Source organism: Protopterus annectens, chromosome 13.part0 (genome assembly GCF_019279795.1).
Source record: "Protopterus annectens isolate FY-2018-M chromosome 13.part0, PAN1.0, whole genome shotgun sequence".
In the NCBI taxonomy this organism is placed as follows: Eukaryota; Metazoa; Chordata; order Ceratodontiformes; family Protopteridae; genus Protopterus; species Protopterus annectens.
The window spans coordinates 671,333,035-671,351,020 of record NC_056747.1 but is presented as its reverse complement, the minus strand read 5'-3'; the positions used below and the strand labels follow the sequence as shown (position 1 = coordinate 671,351,020).

General features: G+C 40.8%; 1 protein-coding gene across 4 annotated transcripts in view; it reads right to left on the bottom strand.

The window, feature by feature from the left end:
- LOC122787576 (apoptosis-inducing factor 3-like) overlaps positions 1-17,986 on the bottom strand; it is a 1,199,414-nt gene that overhangs the window by 1,040,031 nt on the left and 141,397 nt on the right. For 3 of the 4 annotated variants that reach the window (XM_044054360.1, XM_044054361.1, XM_044054359.1), the window contains one exon: positions 5,435-5,527. In XM_044054360.1, coding sequence (XP_043910295.1) covers positions 5,435-5,496 — 62 coding nt within the window. In that variant the 5' untranslated portion in view covers positions 5,497-5,527. Of the gene's footprint in view, positions 1-5,434; positions 5,528-5,764; positions 5,852-17,986 lie in introns of those variants that run through there. The other variant, XM_044054358.1, reaches the window with a different exon arrangement.

The following is a 17,986-nucleotide window of genomic DNA, read 5'->3' as shown; positions in this document are numbered from 1 at the left end:
TTCGCTCCTCTTGTAAACTCATGACAAAATCTATAAAGGCAAACAACACAGCAGGTGTTTCTTTATTCACTAACACAATAGGTAAAAGCTGGAATCTCCTACCTAGTGACATAACTCTGACCACATCCCTGCCACTTTTCAAACAAAAACTTAAACAATACTTCCAAAATCATTGGCTGTGCTCCTGCAATACACCTGGCTAACCATTTTCTCTGTCTCCCCTCCTCTCTTTTCTTCTCTACCCTCCTCAGTTTTGTTTCTTTCACTGTTTTGAGATCAAGTATGTACTTTTTGTACAATTGTGTATATTTAATGAACTGCTTATAGTAAAAGTGTTCCTTTTAAATTTTCTTTCCTTTTTTTGTAAGATCTGATCTTAGCTGTTAACTTAAAATAGTAAATTTTATTATGTAATGTACTTAGTATATAGTGGAGCTTTTCTCCTCGGGCCTCTGCTGAAAATGGACATTGTATCCAGCCAGACTAGCCCGGTCAACAAATGTAAAATAAAAATAAAATAAAATGTGCTAATGGCAATTTCCTTAGCAGCCTCCGAATCTGTACCCACTGCAGGAAGACAGCTAGCAACCATGCGGCCCACCGAGCTTTCATCAGCCTCAATAGAGCCATCTGGATTCACAGGTGCAGCCAAAGATTTGGGCCAAAGTTTTTTGACCTTCGGAGGCTCAAAGGACAGACCCCAACGTACCCTCCATAGCAAGCGCTAGTCGCTTAAGTCTCTGGTTGTCCAGATAAATGTTTAAGGCAGACAAATGACGGCAGTATCTCTTGGGGATAAACGCTGACCAATCACACATGCCTTGTAATCGTGTGCCGACTCTAGACAGAATAGACACTAGTCGTGATCATCTTTATGTGGAATCTGTCTTCCACAATGGCACTTGCCTTTCTTGGATGACATGAACCTCAAAAAACATGCAGAGCAATGAATGAATACAAGAAAAATACCCAATGGGGTACTTATTCGAAAACAGCAACCACTCGGCAATCAGACGAATGAGAGAAGATGGTGTTCGGACTGGTGACAGAGACGTTCTAGGGATGGTATGTGAGGACATCACTTATGGCCTACGCTCCCCGCTGCCTTTGTGTGACATCCCACGTACCTTGCAGTAGTAAAAGTCTTCTTTATACTGGCTGGATGCTAGGGTTGCATATGTGGAGAATCCTTCATTTTATGAATACTGCAACATGGGAATAGAAGGACATCAGGTTTTCTTTGAAAACAAACCCGTCTGTTATGACTAGAGAGGTTTCAAAGTTTAATAGACTGGCTCAGAGTAATCTCTCTGTATTTTTTCCAAAACTTAAAAACAAGGGAGAAAAAAATCTCATGTACTCTGGATGTCCACAGGTAGCTCCAATACTTCTTGAAATTAAATCTTTCAGGAAGACCTATCAGCTATCTTGTCTCCTGTGGTGGCTGAACAACTAGTATCAAGGCAAACAATTTCAGATGGTTGTCTCATGCTATTTCATTCTGCTATTCTCACCATAACATGCCACTTAAAGGCAGGATTAGGGCCCACTCTACCGGAGCTTTGGTTTCTCTGGCAGTTTGGAATGGACAGCACTAGAAGTATTCTAGAGACAGCAACTTGGTCCTCCGTATGTACCTTCGTAAACTACTCCAGACTGGATTCCTTTTCCAGGTACAGAACAGGCCTTTCCTGAAACCATTTTCCAGGGCTCCTGAATTCTTAAATTTCTTCCAACTTCCTATACAATCCTAAAATATGGTAATCTATTCATCTAGCTTAGGCTTCTCCAGTAGTGATCTAAATATTGAAAACAGTACAGTTGTGTAACCAAATTTAAAAGTAGATGTTCTAGCAGAGACACTGTTGCAGTAGCAGTCTTCTTCCACTTCCCCTCTTACTGAATTTTAGGTGTACTGCCAGGGTGTGGATGAATATATATATATATATATATATATATATATATATATATATATATATATATATATATAATGTAAAATAGTATATTTCCTTTCTTAGCATTCACCTTTCAAGGCTCTAGCCTCCCTTCAAAAAGCTCTGAAGCTTTTGGTGCCCTAACTGTTGCTTTTATGCAGCTCTCCTGGATGCCCCACAATGGGTAGGGCACATGAAAGGTGCCCTAAAGCTTTGAGAACTGGTCAGTGGTCATATCCTTGGTAATATAACTTAGGTTACTGCACCAGTGATCTATTTAGAATATCTACTGTTATGGTAAGTTTACTTGTACTTTACTTTCATTTACATTTTCATTTAAGAGCATACTGTATACACACACACACACACACACACACATTATATTTTGCAAATTATTTTTAAATCTCTTGGTTTAAATGGGTGGAGGTGCTCAGGGTCATATCTAACAGTCTCCATTTTGTCTCCAGAGGTTTTAGCTATTCTGAAGGAAGCTTATGGCTCCTCACCAGCAACCATACCAATCTAAATAGACCAGATGCTCAGTTTGGTGTCAAACTCAAGGTATAGGCCTGGTAGCAAGTACACTTGCTCACATTTCTTAGTGTCTTGCATCGTTGTTTTTAATACTGGTTTGGTCTACTCCATAAAAACTAATTTGTATGTCATCTATGTCTATATACTTAAATGTATTTATTTGTATTAGTTAATTGGGGATAAGCACTGATCCACTTTGGACATTTTTATACTCAGCCCAGTTGCAGCATCTGGTTAAGTGACTTGCTCAGAGTGCACAGCTAGGAAAACAGAATCTGAGGGAATCAAACCACAGACCACAGGAAGCAGCTCATTAACAACAAACAGCCTTAGCCCTCATGCCAGCTAACAAAATATATACTTTTCTATGGTTTCTCATGTTGCCAAAACAGTTTTTTGCCCGATGCCTCAAAAGCTTCCTGCCTCCTGCTCTTGGGATTTAACTATGGAACAGATATCTTAACTTTACATCCACTTGGACACATTAATTCAGCAGACTGAAATCAACTCTCTTAGGAAAGAGTTACCTCAGCCATAAGAATTCCAGAACCACTAGTGTTGATGTGCACAAAAAATTTTATATAGTTTTTTTTCTATAAAGGTGTCTCCAAAAGGTAGTCTGAAGTCTCTCTTGCATTCAGCTGTCAGTATTGATCTTAAAAAAGAGTAGAAGGGAAGAAAATCCTATATCCCAAGGATGTGCATGGAAAATTCTACTCTACTGGAATGACCAAACCGCAGACAAGAATGACCAGTTATCTGCATCTTTTACGAAAGGAAAGATGGCACATCCAGCTAGTCAACAGACCTTCCCAAGTGGTTGGCTGACTGGACTATAATTTTTTTTTATGATAAATGCAATAAGAACCTGACTTAGAAAATCAAATCCCACTCCAATAAACTATTGCAGCAGCCTTATTAAAAGTTAATCTGTCTGAAGTATCTGAGAAGCTACCACTGAACATCTAGTCATACACTTTCATATCATTATGAATTCAATACCCAGTCTTAGAATAGAATATCATTTACATCAGCTGCACTTGCAGAGCATGTGGCAGACCACTAATTTGGGAGCAGAGGGTACACACTGCTTGGTTTTTTCACACACACTTTTTTTTCAATTCCTACAACACAAAAAAAGTATCCTCCTGACGACACCATACAAATACAACCATCAGAACTACACAGGATCACTGTGTTACAGAATAGGTTCTACACCCCCAAACAAATCTTTCTGTATAACTATATACAGGGACTGGTACAAGCAGTGTTATTTTATTTAATTTATTTGTACTTTGTGGACACTGTTAGTCCCACTATGCCAACAGCCAGTTATAAACTTTACTGGGTTTGTAGTGTGTTTTCTATCTTACAAAGTTTTAACAAACTGTGTGTGTGTGTGTGTGTGTGTGTGTGTGTGTGTGTGTGTGTGTGTGTGTGTGTGTGTGTGTGTGTGTGAGAGAGAGAAAGAGTGTGTGTGTGTGTGTGTGTGTGTGTGTGTGTGTGTGTGTGTGTGTGTGTGTGTGTGTGTGTGTGTGTGAGAGAAAGAGTGTGTGTGTAGAGAGGTAGAATGTTAAGGCACTTAAATGGTCAGAGTAGACAAAATTGCTTTTGCCTTCTGCCATCAAGCAATTTAATGTAACATTCAACTGGGTCTCACCAAATTACTACAGACTAAATAACTAAATAGTAAATTCATGCAAAAAATTTAAAATAAAACAAATGTCAACAAAAGATTTTTTTTCTGCAGGGGGCAAGCCCCTCTGCAATGCCACATACTTCCTGCTATATATTAACTCTAAGATTGCACAATATCAGGGAAAGGGCATATCCTCCAACTCCACAAATTGTACAAGTCGACTCATCTGTTTAGTTGACCAAATGTTGTTAACTAAACGGATGTCAAACATCCTTTAAACAAAAGGCAGCCCATCTGTGTGTGTGTGTATATATACCTAAAATGATCTAAACCAAGATATGATAGACAGTCAAAATATCAACAGCAAAAGAGCTACACTGCAAAATGTCAAAACTGCAAAACATCTAAATACAAAATATTGACAAAACTGAAGTTATACTAGCAAAGGGTTTTTGACCTTTCCCCACTGCAGATGACCTCATAGTTTGTATATATAATTAACAGGGGTGTGAGGGGTGCAGGTGGGGCTTGCTTCCCTTGCAAAATTATTAACAAAAACTCACAAAATCTATACAAAACCAGCATTTTTGCAGAGAGACAAAGGTCTCCTGCAACCCCCACATGCCCTGCTAATAACATATACAAACCCCAAGGTGACACAGCAGTGGAGAAAGGGCATAAACGCTACCCAGTATAACTTAAATTTCATCAGTATTTTGCAGTTTAGATCTTTTGCTGTCAAATTTTTGACAGCCCACCATACGCTGGTTTAAATAATTTCTCTCACAATCTCACACTCGCCTGCTCTGTAAAAAGAAAAACTAAAATTTCAAAAAAGCTTGGATAACAATTCTGTAAATAACTGTTTTACCAGGAAATGGCTCATCTTCGGCTGTCCTGTGCCTGTTTTTGAAAACATATCTTATATTCCAGTTAAGCATGCTTCTGAGAGCTCTATATGCTACTATAGGCAAAACCCACATCCCACAACTTTTAACAGCTGTTTAGCTGTGCCTTACCACAACAATGGTAACATGACTTGCTATCCTCCTACTGAGTAACATTCTGTTACATGTTCATAAATTCATTTTAACTTAGTGTGACATTTGTTTTTGTTGTTGTTATACAATTAACAAGCATTTTTAAAGACTTTCTTATACATTCCATGCGGGGGCACATACATGACCTGAAGGAGGACAGGAAGGTCCAGCAAAAGTCACAGTGAAGCATATCCAAGGATAACTGCAGCAATCTGCACCACTGGCAAAACAATACATTAGTTAATTCTAAAGGTAACTATGGACATTAAGGATATGTCATCACTTACTCTCCATCCTGCATATCGGTCTCAAGGCACACCTCCTTTGTAAATTCATCTTCTGTTGCCATTTTACACTCTTCGCTGGTATATTCAAACGAGCTGAAGGGATAAAGAGAACAGTCCAGTCGATTACTATGTCAGATACTGTCCAGCTATCCTAAAGCAGCAATGAATTTTGACAGAATGGCAATTAGATCTACAATACATTAGCACTTCGTAATACATTCAAATTACAAAAAGAATTCCACATAACATAACATATACAGTACTATATTACAACAAAAGTATCCAGAAAATGCAATGCTGCACTAAGGACCATTTTAAAGTAATGTTAACCCTGTTTTTAAGTCAATTGCTTTGCGCTTCCAGTGCCATGTGAAAAGCATAAACCAGTTCAGATCTTGCGCATCTGACTTAGGGGATTTCTAATTAACTCAAAATGCTCTTATCAAATGGTCTCCAAGGCATGCTGGCACAGCTCAGCTATGATGTGTTTCAGAAAAAACATGAGGTTTGTCAGCAAAGATGAACATATCAACTATCACAGGATGGAAAGCTGCAATTAAGTAATGCCATGTGACAAACCAACTGCAAGCTACAAAGTATGGACAAAGTGAATTACAAGTGCATCAATATTACAACCTGAATTTTTCCTATAGATTTTTGATTCACTGGCAGCCACTGCTAACCAAATTAAATTACTAAAAGAAAGACAAAAAAAAAATAATGTAATTACACTCTAAACTTGCCACCCTGACGGAGAACAATTGGTTTCCACGTATAATCCTGTGAGGTAACTCAATACCAGAGGAAGGGAGGAAAGAAGGGTGCCTTGAAACTATTGCTATAGCAATACAGACTACTCCCTCAGTAGTAAAACAAGAGGTTAGAAATAAATCCAGGTCATCATTAATAACATTTTCAATACAATTTCTAGGACCCAGATTCATATAAACACCCATTTGCAAAGTACAAATGATAAACTGGCATCACTGGTGTAGTTTTACCCTCTTGTAAAACTAATACTGTAATGCAAATCTATTCTGCATTCTGTCTGTAAATAAAAGGGCACAATTTTCTGTAGTTCATCTTACAATTTTTATGAAAACATCTTCCCTGATTTTTAAAAAACATGACTAGAGGTAAGCAAATTTCTGAGATCAAAGTAAATCCTAACAATGGACTGTACTTGTTGTTAACATAAAACATTAGTATCATGGTACTGTTGCTTTAAAATTTGACTGTGCAGCCTGTAATAGGTTCATTGTGTATTATTTGCCGTATTTCATCTTTCGCTCAAAGCCACGGCTCTTGTCCTGTTTCTTGTTTAAGCAGACATCCCATCCTGAAACTGCCAAACATCATGTGCTATAATAGCATAAGACTGTTTTTTCCTGGGTCAGAACTTGGTGCCAATTATCCTAAACAATGTGACTGCTGTCTTAGTGCAAATGTGAAAGGGAGGCTTCAAGTACTATGTAACAATGATTAAAGCTCAGCCAATCAGAATTCATAGAACTCTACATCTTCTGAATGTGTCATTCAGTACTTGCAATATGGAACAGTCACACACATGCTTTTCTGCAATGTACAAATACATTAGGGCCTCTAAACAAAGTAGGGTCACTGAAACCTTGGAAATACATTTTCTGTCTGGCACTGTTTACTAGGTAAGTGGTTATCAGTGTTTGGTTGTATAATTGTATGTCACGATGTTGCTACTAAGGACAAATTAGTCTTTATCTGGAAGTTAAATAATCACCTGTGTCTCTGATGCAAACAGGTAATCTGTAAATGGTTCATCTCCCAGGCCCATACTTACACTTATCAAGGGTATCAGAATTTGTCAGAGATTTGGGATGCATAGCTAGGCTTAAAAAGGCCCTTGTGGTCGTTAGCCTAGTAAACACCTATGAATCACATGCACACGAAAGCGCACATACTAGATTTTGGGAGATCAGCATCTAAACTTTCAACACCGAATCCATAGTACGGACATTCTTAAATCAAATAAAACTTTCTTAGAAATTATCTTATTCAACTGTTGATACTAAAAGTGCAAGTGATCTGAATGGACATATCACACAGCCTGAAAATGAGCTGCCAATTGAAGCCCTGGCTTATCCCATAGCCTAAGTAAGGGCTGCCAAGTGAAGCCCTTAACACAAGGCATAAACAAATCCTTTTCACAAATTACTAAAACATAAAATGCAGAAACGTATAAATCTCATTCCAAAGAATGACTACCACTGTAGCTCACTAGCCAATGCTAAATGGATGACCAACACCATGAGCCCATTTTTATTTATTTATTTTATTTTTACATTTATTAACCTGGTTAATCTGTCTGGGTTCTTAGAAGCCCTTTTTCAGCAGAGACCCAAGGAGAAAAGCTCCCCCACAAAAAAGTTTAAGTAAACAAATAGTAAGAACAAAGATAAACACAGATCACATTTTAAGTATACATACTTCTGAAGTAATTATATAACATGCAATAAAAGAATATATAGAATGGATAGAAATACAATACATATATGGAAATTTTCACGTAGTATGGCAAGAAACTAAGCAGAAATATGGTAAGACAATATATTGCTGAACCAAGGTACTAGGCATGAAGTAAGTAAATATACAGATAAAGTTGTGTGAACTTTGGAAGTTAATAAATAAATTAAAGAACAGTAATAAGGGATTATGGGAATTGAGTGTAACATGAGCTAACAAGTATGGAATATGACGGGAAAAAAAATGTGTAGGTAGTAGTAAGAGAGAGAGCTAGAAGTGATGCAGTTAAGTTAGGTTATCCCTGAATGTTTCTTGGTATTAGTTTAGAGCATGAACATATCCAATTTGATAGGAAAAAAGATTTAAGCTGTTTCTTGAAGGCATTTTTGTCTTTAAGCAGTCTAAGGGCTAAAGGGAGTGTGTTCCAATTTTATGCTACTGAGTGACAGAGTATTTTCCCAGAGGTTTTATTTGGCTTATGAACTTCAAGAAAGTATTGATTAGTACTTCTTAGTGGGTGTTAAGGAGTAATACATTTAAACTCCTAAATATGGAATACCACACACCTTAACAGATAACCCAACAAGAAAGGAAACTGTATGCACAATGCCGCAGTGGTACGGCGGTAGCGTTGTTACCTCACAGCAAGAGGTTCTCCCATTCGATTCTCGGCTTGGCTTGGGAGTGCCTTCTGTGTGGAGTCTGCATGTCCTCCCCGCGGTTGGGTAGCGTTCGAAAGACATGCGTGTGTAAATGGGCGTGCCTTCGTTGAAGGTTGGGCATCGAGCTGGCACCTCGGCGTTTCATAAAAATCTACTGCCAATCATTAGCGGACCAGAGTTCCACTGTGGCGACCCCTTACCAGGACAAAGCCGAAAGACAAACAACAACATACTGGTCAAACCTCCATTCAAATGTGTATACCAGTAAACATTCTCAAAAATTATACCAGCTAGCCGAAACAAACCAACATAAGAAAAATGCATTATAATGACTCTGAAGAAATGAGTAAAAAATTGTTCAATAGGTATATCTCACAGAGGATACCGCTGCTCTGGAACAGACTCCCTATCCACATAAAACGAAGTGTATCCGTGTCCATTTTCAAGCTTAACTTACATCTATGGATGGGAAACAAAAAATTTACTCCAGGATAGCTCCCTGTACTACTAATAGACACAGGGAGCTCCTAAATGCTTCATCCCATGCATGGGTTCCCTAAAATTAACTATGGTATAATCCCAGTTCATATGTTCATAGGTAGGTAACTAGGCTATCGGCCCTGGGGCCTACACAAGCCCAGCCAAAAAGGTACGCTGGCTTTTGCCACCCAAGAAAATTATTTTCCTGTGCCACAGAGGTGATCCCCGGGGTGAATTTCCTATTTCCCATCCAATCATCAAGATTTTTCTTGAAGAGTGCTAATGAGGAGCTTTGTTTGATATAGACAGGTAGTTTATTCCAGAGTATGGAAGTCTCTGGGACAGGAATCTAGTTGTTCTTGTCAAGGGTAATTTATAATTACTAACCACGGGAAAGTTAAGGCCAATCTCTAACCAAATGGGTTAGATTAATTACAGCACAAAAAGAGAAACTGGCTAGGCTTAAAACAGCCTGCTAGCCTAGTACTTGCCTATAAACCTATGAATGTCCAACAACAGTCAATGCATTAGCAATCCAAGCTAAAGTCATTAAGCAAAAGCATTTCACTGATTTAGCTGCTACCTTCCACAGTTTCAGTTGCTGAAAAATAAACCAACAGCTTACTGCGCATGTGTACACTGAACAATAATTCCATATAAAACTATCATTTGGTCTCAGTAGCAATGAGTTTTTCAGTGCTTTGCTTAACACCTTTGAAATTTAACACAAGTACACATGTACATAATTGACTGCGGTGGTGATGCTGCGGTAGCGTTGCCGCCTCACAGCAAGACGTTGTCCCGTTCGATTCTCAGCTAGAGCGTCTTCTGTGTGGAGGCATACGTGAATGGGGCGTGCCTTCGTTGAAGGTTGTGCGTCAGGGCTGGTAACCCGGTACGTAAAAATCCACTACCAATCATTAGCGGACCGGAGTTCCGCTGTGGCGACCACTAACTGGGAAAAGCCGAAAGACACAAACAAACACATGTACATAACTACTCCATACAGAACTGGTGATAATCTTTGGGAATTACTACATATAATTCATATATAATCTTTTTATGTAACATCATACTTTAACTATATTACTTGCAATTTACTGAACACTAAAGTGTTTACAAATGTGAAAAAAAGTTCTACACATTTGTCACCCCATTCCCCCATCCTATGCCTGGGTTCTAAACGAAAAGGGAATATAGATTAGTTCATGTATGTGAAATAATTAATTACATACATACAATAGCAATACAGCATATTGGTAACTGAAATAATGCAGTAGTCACCGTCTCCTCCAGTTCTCTCTCATCCCCACTACCTGAACACACTAATTCTTAATCCACATTCCACACTGATTCAGAAATAAGAGAAATCCTTTGTTTCACCATCAACATCAAGTATTTCCTTATCTCCAAAGTATACAGTGATCTTGGAGTTCATGTACTTGGTTAGCAGGGTGTGGTAGTGGTGGACTGCAGTCCCATTGCAAAAAACAAATTAAAATTAATTGTATTCCTTTAGCTTTCTGGAATGAATTCAGGTTGCCTTAATAGAAATGCTACCTCTTTCTGTTGCTAGAGTGCTTACAGCAAATACTACAGTTCTGTTCAGTTGTTCTGCTCTCATTACCTATAATGAGCATTTACTCTCAGTATACAAGTCAGTAAATATATGCTTTCATACAAATGATTAATGTCATCAAAACTAGTGTAAGAAAATACAACAGCAGAAAAGTATTTGTTAAGAAAGTTTTATTTTTCTTTAACTGGGTAGGTGAACTGACATTTGGATCCCTTTCAGCCATGATATGAGGGCAGAGGCTCACTGTTCCAACATCATCAATTTCACAAAAACAAAATCTCTGCAAGTGAGAATATAAAGCCAAAACATACAACTGTCATAGCAAAACAATAAGAACATAAAGGTTTTGCATTTCAGAACAAAAACAGGAGTCCATGGGACCACAGTAAAAGTAAATTTATTATTTCTTAGTAAAGTAGCTGTAGCCTGGAAGCATACTATAATACATACAACTTGCGTTCCTAGTTACAGAAAGAGAATTTCGCCAGAAATTTTCCTTAGTCTATGAGGGAATTTTAATCTGAAAGCATGTAACTGACATAAAAAACACACAGAAACATGAGGATTTTTTTTCAGATTATACAGACAAGTCCATCAGATCAGAGGAAACGAATACATAAGAGTTGTGTAAAATCTTACCAAAACCATAGATGTCCTTCTCTTCCATGTTGCAGTATTCTTGGTGTGGGATTTCCTGCCTTCAGGCGACTCATACATCGGCTCCTATACAAAAACTTCAGCTTGGTTGTTGCAGCTGCGTGGGACGTCATACGTAGGGCCATAAACCAGGGACCCCATGTGTGATGTCTGCACACACAATCCTCAGAACTTGAAGCTAAGCAGGCAAAGTAGATAGCCCAACAGGATAGGCTGCCAAAGGTGACATGTATAAGGCCCTGGGTCTCTTCTGTAATGGAGAAGGGCATCGGGGAGCAGTTAGACTGGTAGAGTCTGAGGGGTAATGGTGGTAGGGAAGGAATACTGCAACATGGAAGAGAAGGACATCTATGGTTACTGTAAGATTTTACACAACTATTATATATCCTTCTATTCCTATGTTGCAGTATTCTTGGTGTGAGAGAGTACCACAGCTTAGTTTGATGAAAGGGTGGTGGATGCAGAAGATGATTCCACAAAGCCTTGTAGGATTGCCCTGGCAAATCCTGCGCGTGCTTTGGAGATTTGGTCCAATTTGTAATGTTTGGTGAAAGTGTGGACACTGGACCATGTAGCTGCTTCCATAATGGAAGCTGTGTCCATGCCTTTTTGGAAGGCCTTGAAAGTGGCCACTGCTCTTGTGGAGTGTGCCTTACCCCCACTGGAGGGGGTTTCCATGGTGTGAGTAGCAGAAACCGATTGCCTTTCTAATCCAGGATGCAATGGTCTGTTTGGTGACCGCCTTAACCAATGCCCTGGGGTGGAAAGATACAAAGAGTTGTTTGGATTTCCTAATGTCTTTAAGTTTTGTCCAGGTAAAATCTCAGTTGCCTGTGGACATCTATGGAGTAGAGTATCCTCTCTCCTTGGTTAGTGGGAGAGGGGAAAAAATTGGGTAGGTGAATGGATTGATTTAGAGATAAGTCACTGACTACCTTGGGCATGAAGGAAGGGTTAGTTCTCAGTGTGACCCTGTCCCTATGAGAAATGGTGTAAGGTGAGCATGCCATTAAGGCTTGTAGCTCGGAAACCCTTCTGGCAGAGGTAATAGCCACTAACAGTACTGTTTTCCAAGTACAAAACTGTAGAGAGGCTGTATTAGCCGGTTCGAAGGGAGCCTGGGTGAGTTTTTCCAGGATGAAGTTCAGGTCCCATGGAGGAATAGGCTTCTTGGGTGGTCTAATGTGTAAGACCCCTTTAAGGAAGAGTTTCACATGTAGCCTGGCTAACAAGGGAGGATCTAGAGGGAAGCAGGCTGATAATGCGGAGAGGTGCACTTTCACTGATGAATACGAAAATCCACCCTTTATAAGTGACACATATATGAGAGGACTAGGGGGGTGTCAGCCTCGTAAGGGTCCCTTTCCTGTCCCAGACACCACTGAGTAAATCTTTCTCATTTGGCAAGGTATGATTTTCTAGTGGTGGGTTTCCCAGACTCCCTCAGGACAGAGAGCACGTCCTCTGAATAGTGGTGTCTGAATGGGGTTAGTAGTTTATCACCCACAGAGTCAAGGATAACATTTGCAAGTGGGGGTGTAGGAGAGTTCCTTTGTCTTGTGTCAGAAGGTCCACCTTGTGGGGTAACTTGCAGTGATTGCCCTTGGCTAAATTGTATAGAAGGGGGAACCAGTGCTGCCTTGGCCAGTAGGGAGTCACTAGCAAGACTTTTTGGTTTGTCCTTCCTGATTTTCAGAAGGACTTTCTGAATCAGAGGGGGGGGGGGGAGGTGTACAGGAAAGTACAGTTGTATACCTACCATAAATGTAGATGTTCGAGTATATTCACTGTTGCAGTCATTACACTTGGGTTATCCTGCTGGCAGGCTACCCGCAGTCGGCCCAAATTCCAAAGTCCTGGTCCGGCGTCAGTTGCTGTCGCCTCCTCCCTGACGTCAGTGCGCCAGGGGTATAAAAGATGCAGCCAACGCCATTTTCTTCAGTTTTTCTTGCCCCAGATGCCAGGTGCCCCCAAAAGGGTAGGCTGTAAATATTATGATCATAAAAAAGCATGCACACAACCTTCATCTACAAGCAAATACACCACATAGGTTGTATAGAATAGAGAGGTACAGATAAGTCCCAGCAAAGAAAAAAGGGGGATGGTGGGAGGGTAACCTGGACTGCAACAGTGAATACACTCGAACATCTACATTTATGGTAGTTACACAACTGTACTATGTTCATCGTGTTTCACTGTTGCAGTCATTACACTTGGGTTGAATCCCAAAACTGAGGTTGGGTGGCTGGGCCTAAATTGAGTTTGGAGTGGCTATGAGACCCTGCAGAACTGCAGTAGCAAAGCCTGCTCTGGATTTAGAGTAGAGAGGTAAATGGTAGTGCTTTGTAAAAGTGTGCACTGAAGTCCATGCTGCAGCCTCCAAAATGTCCTTGGTTGGTACTCCTCTGAGGAAGGCTGCTGCTCTGGTAGAATGTGGCCTAATGCCCTTGGGCACTGATTTGCCATGTTGTGAATAGCAGAAACGAATGCAGTGGCCTATCCATTTTGAAATAGTCTGCTTTGAAATGGCTTTTCCTTGTGATCCTGCAGCATATGCCACTAAGAGTTGCTCAGTCTTTCTGAAGGCTTTAGTCTTATCCAAGTAAAAGCATAGCTGTCTGTGTATGTCCAAAGAATGCAGAAGTCTCCCCCCCTTATTCTGTGGGTTTGGATAAAAGGTAGGCAAATGTATGGTTTGGTTAAGAGCCACACTGGACACTACCTTAGGCATAAATGTTGGGTTTGTCCTTAGAGAAACCCTGTCCTGATGGAAAATAATAAAAGGTTCCACAGCCATTAGTGCCTGTAACTCTGAGACTCTTCTTGCTGAAGTTATTGCTAGGAGAAGAGCGGTTTTCCATGACAAGTGTTTTATCTCTGCTGTATTGGCTGGCTCAAAAGGAGGCAGTGTGAGTTTTTCCAAGACAAAATTGAGGTCCCATGCAGGTATTGGAGCTCTCCTTTGAGGTCTTATGTTTTTGGCCCCTCTGAGAAACTGTCTTAGCAGTGGATGAGAAAAAATAGGTGGGTCCGTATTGTAATGAGCTGAAATGGTAGAGGCATGGATCTTAATTGATGAGAAGGATAGGCCTTTGTCCAGCATCTCAGTTAGGTATTGCAAAATCTGAGGAATATTTGGTACAAGCGAGTCAATTCCCTGCACTTGGTTCCAAGCACAGAATCTCTTCCATTTGTCTGCATAAGTTTTTCTGGTGCTGGGCCTCCTGGCCTCCAAAATAACATCCATAACTGCTTTAGAGAGAGGTGTGTTCTGAATGATTACATTTATCCACCATGCAGCCAGATTTAGGGTACTGAGTTGGCTGTGCAGGATCCAGTTGTTCTGTTGGGTCAGCAAATGAGGTATTAGAGGCAATGTCCAGGATGGGCCTTGAGACAAGCTCTTTAGGACACCAGTGCTGGTGTGGCCAGTCTGGGGCAATCAGTATCATTTTTGGCTTCTCTTGTCTGACCTTTAGGAGTACCTTGGAGAGGAGAGGCAGAGGAGGGAAGGCATATACTGTAAGGGCTTTGAAAGGGCATCCACTTTCCATGCTTGCTTGTGATAAGTCCGAGTGCAGAATCTCTGTAGCTGGCAGTTGTGAGAGGAGGCGAATAGATCTATGTCTGGGCATCACCATTTCCCTGTTATCATGTTGAAGATTTGTGGATCTAGTTTCCACTCGTGAGGATCCATGAGGTTTCTGCTTATTTCGTCTGCCAAAGTATTTGTCTTTCCTGGCAGGAATAGTGCTTGCAGATGATAAGTCAATGCTGTGTTCCACAGAGTCATGGCTTGTCTGCAGAGGGGGTAGGAATATGTGCCCCCTTGCTTGTTTATGTACCACTTGACTGTAGTATTGTCCGTCTTTATCAGCAGTTGTCCTGGATGAAGTAGGTCCTTGAAGGCTGTCAGGGCATTTTGTACAGCTAGCATCTCTTTTTGATTGATATGAAGATGCATTTGGTTTGTGGGCCATGTGCCCTGAATACATTTTCCTGCCATGTGCGCCCCCCAGGCATAATCTGATGCATCTGTTGTTAGTGTTTGCCTGGCAGTGGGTAAGGTGAATGGCTGTCCCTTGTTGTGGTGACAGGCCTGTGCCCACCACTGAAATTCCTGGTGCAGGCAGGGAATGAGAGTAAATACTGTTTCCAAGCTGTTGAGTCCAAACACTTTTTAGATACCATTGTAGTTTCCTCATATGCAGTCTTGCATATGAAATTAGTAGAATGCAGGATGCCATGTAGCCCAGAGCCTGCAGAATGTTTCTTGCATATAACTGGTTCTTTGTTGCCATGTTTTTGAAGTAAGAAGTCAGATGCCTTTGTTTGTCTGGCGTGAGATAAGCCATCTGGGCAATTGTATTTAAGCTTGCACCCAGGAATATTATCGCTTGAGAGGGTACTAGTTTTGATTTATTTTCGTTTACTGTGTACCCTAGGCAAATTAGTAATCTTTTTACAAACGCCAGATGCTGTAGTAGAATATCTTTGTTCTTTGCTTGAATAAGGCAGTCGTAGAGATATATTTGAATTCCTCTTTGTCTGCAAAATGCAATTACTGGTGCAAGGCATTTTGTGAAGACCCTGGGCGCAGTAGATAAGCCAAAGGGCAGTGCAGAGAATTGATAGTGCATTGAGCCAGCTATGAATCTGAGGTATCTTCTGCAAGACTGTCTGATTGGGACATGCAGGTATGCCTCTTTGAGGTCCAAAGTTACAAGCCAGGCCTTCTTGTCCAGCATGGGCAGAAGCTGCTGTAGAGTCAACATTTTGAATTTTGGGACATCCAGAAAAGTATTTAGAATAGACAGGTCCAGAATTGGTCTCCAGGCTTTGTCCTTTCTTGGTACTAAGAAAAGCCTTGAGTGAAATCCTTGTCCCTGCTCTTGCTGTGGCACTGGCTGAATAGCCCCCATGTCCATGAGAGATGAAACTTGTTTTTGTGCCTCTTGCCACTGATTGTGTGGCAGGTCTGGCATACCTTTTGCCTTTGGAAGGGTGTGAAAGTGGAACCTGTAGCCCTAAGACTATATTTAAGACCCATTTGTCCTGGGTGATCTTGTGCCAGTTTTGTGAAAAAAGTACTAGCTTTCCCCCTAAGGGTGCTGCCAAAAAATAAGTGCTTGGCATTGGCAGAGGGAAGTCATTGGGACTGTTTTCTATAAAGCTGTGATTTGTCTTCTCCGCTTTTGGAGGTAGAAGCACCCCATTGTTTGGGCTTGTATGAGCCCTGGGGCTGTTGCCTGCCTCTAGGGAGTCTGAATCTGCCTCTTTGTGGTCTGTCTGACACTGGAAAGGACCAATTCTTAGAGGGCCAGTTCCTGCTAAATCCGGGTGGCTGTACCTGTAAGAAATCCTTTACTGTCTACAAAGATTTTGCCTTATCCTCCGTTTTCCTCAACACCTCTTCTGCCTTAACACCAAACAAAGTATCATGCTGTAATGGAGCATCCAATAATTTTGCTTTAACATGATCAGGCAGATTCTGTTCCTTTAACCAAGCATGCCTTCTAATAACAGAACCTGTAACAGCGGCCCTGCACGAGGCCTCCAGTGAATTATAGCCACATTGCAAAGTATGTTTTCTCACTTGTTCAGCTGCATGCAATAAATCCTGCAAATCTTTGTTCTCAGAACATTCAGAATTTGTCAACATTTTTGTTTTAACAAAGACATTAAGTATTGCTGATATTTGAGCATATGAAATTGACAATTTAAAGCCCTTACAGCCAAGGTTGCAGAAGTGTAAACTTTTTTCCCCCATCTGTCCAAAGTCCTAGAATCTCTATCAGGGGGTACAGGGTTTTTAGCAGAAGCAGCCTTGACCCCTTTGGGACCCTGTGAGATAGTTTCTGGGTCAGCAGCAGGGTTTTTGTAAAATGTATGGGAGTCTGGAACCCTGTAGTATCTGTCCGGCTTAACAGGGGCAGGAGGTAAAGAGTCTGTTGACAGGCCGGACTGAAAAAAACATCATCTACTATGTCTAGAACAGGGGGAATTGCAAGAGGTCTGTGCTGAGGAAGTAAAAGAAAGCCTCTAAGTCTTTTCTTAGAATCTGAATAATCTTGGCTCTCCCAGTGGAAATGCTCCCTCATGGTATGCAGGGTTTTCCAAAATGAATAGTCCTCAGGAGGAGATGCTGAAGGAATTGAATCTTCAGCATCAGAATCCTCATAGGGAGGAACAGAATATCCCTGATCAGAAGAGGAATCAGAGGAAATGGAAACCTGATCAGAGGAATCATATTCAGTGTCTTGCCTAGGCCTCTTATCAGGAGGGGGATGGGAACCCCTGATCATAGGTTCATAGGTAGGTACTAGGCTACCGGCCCTAGGGCCCATACAAGCCTAGCCAAAAAATGTACCCTGGCTTTCGAGCAGAGCCACAGAAGTGATCCCCGGGGGTGAATTTCCCATTTCCCATTCAATCATCAAGATTTTTCTTGAAGGGTGCTAATGAGGAGCTCTGTTTGACATAGATAGGTAGTTTGTTCCAGAGTATGGGAAGTCTCTGGTACAGGAATCTATCCCTCCAGCATGTTCTGTTTATTGTGGTGACAAGGTTAAGGTCCCTAGAGCGTGTAGCTCGGAGGGATTGGGATTTCTTTAAGTGGAGCATGTCCAACAGCTCTGGGTTTGACATAGCTTTGTATGTTAGGCAGAGATCGCC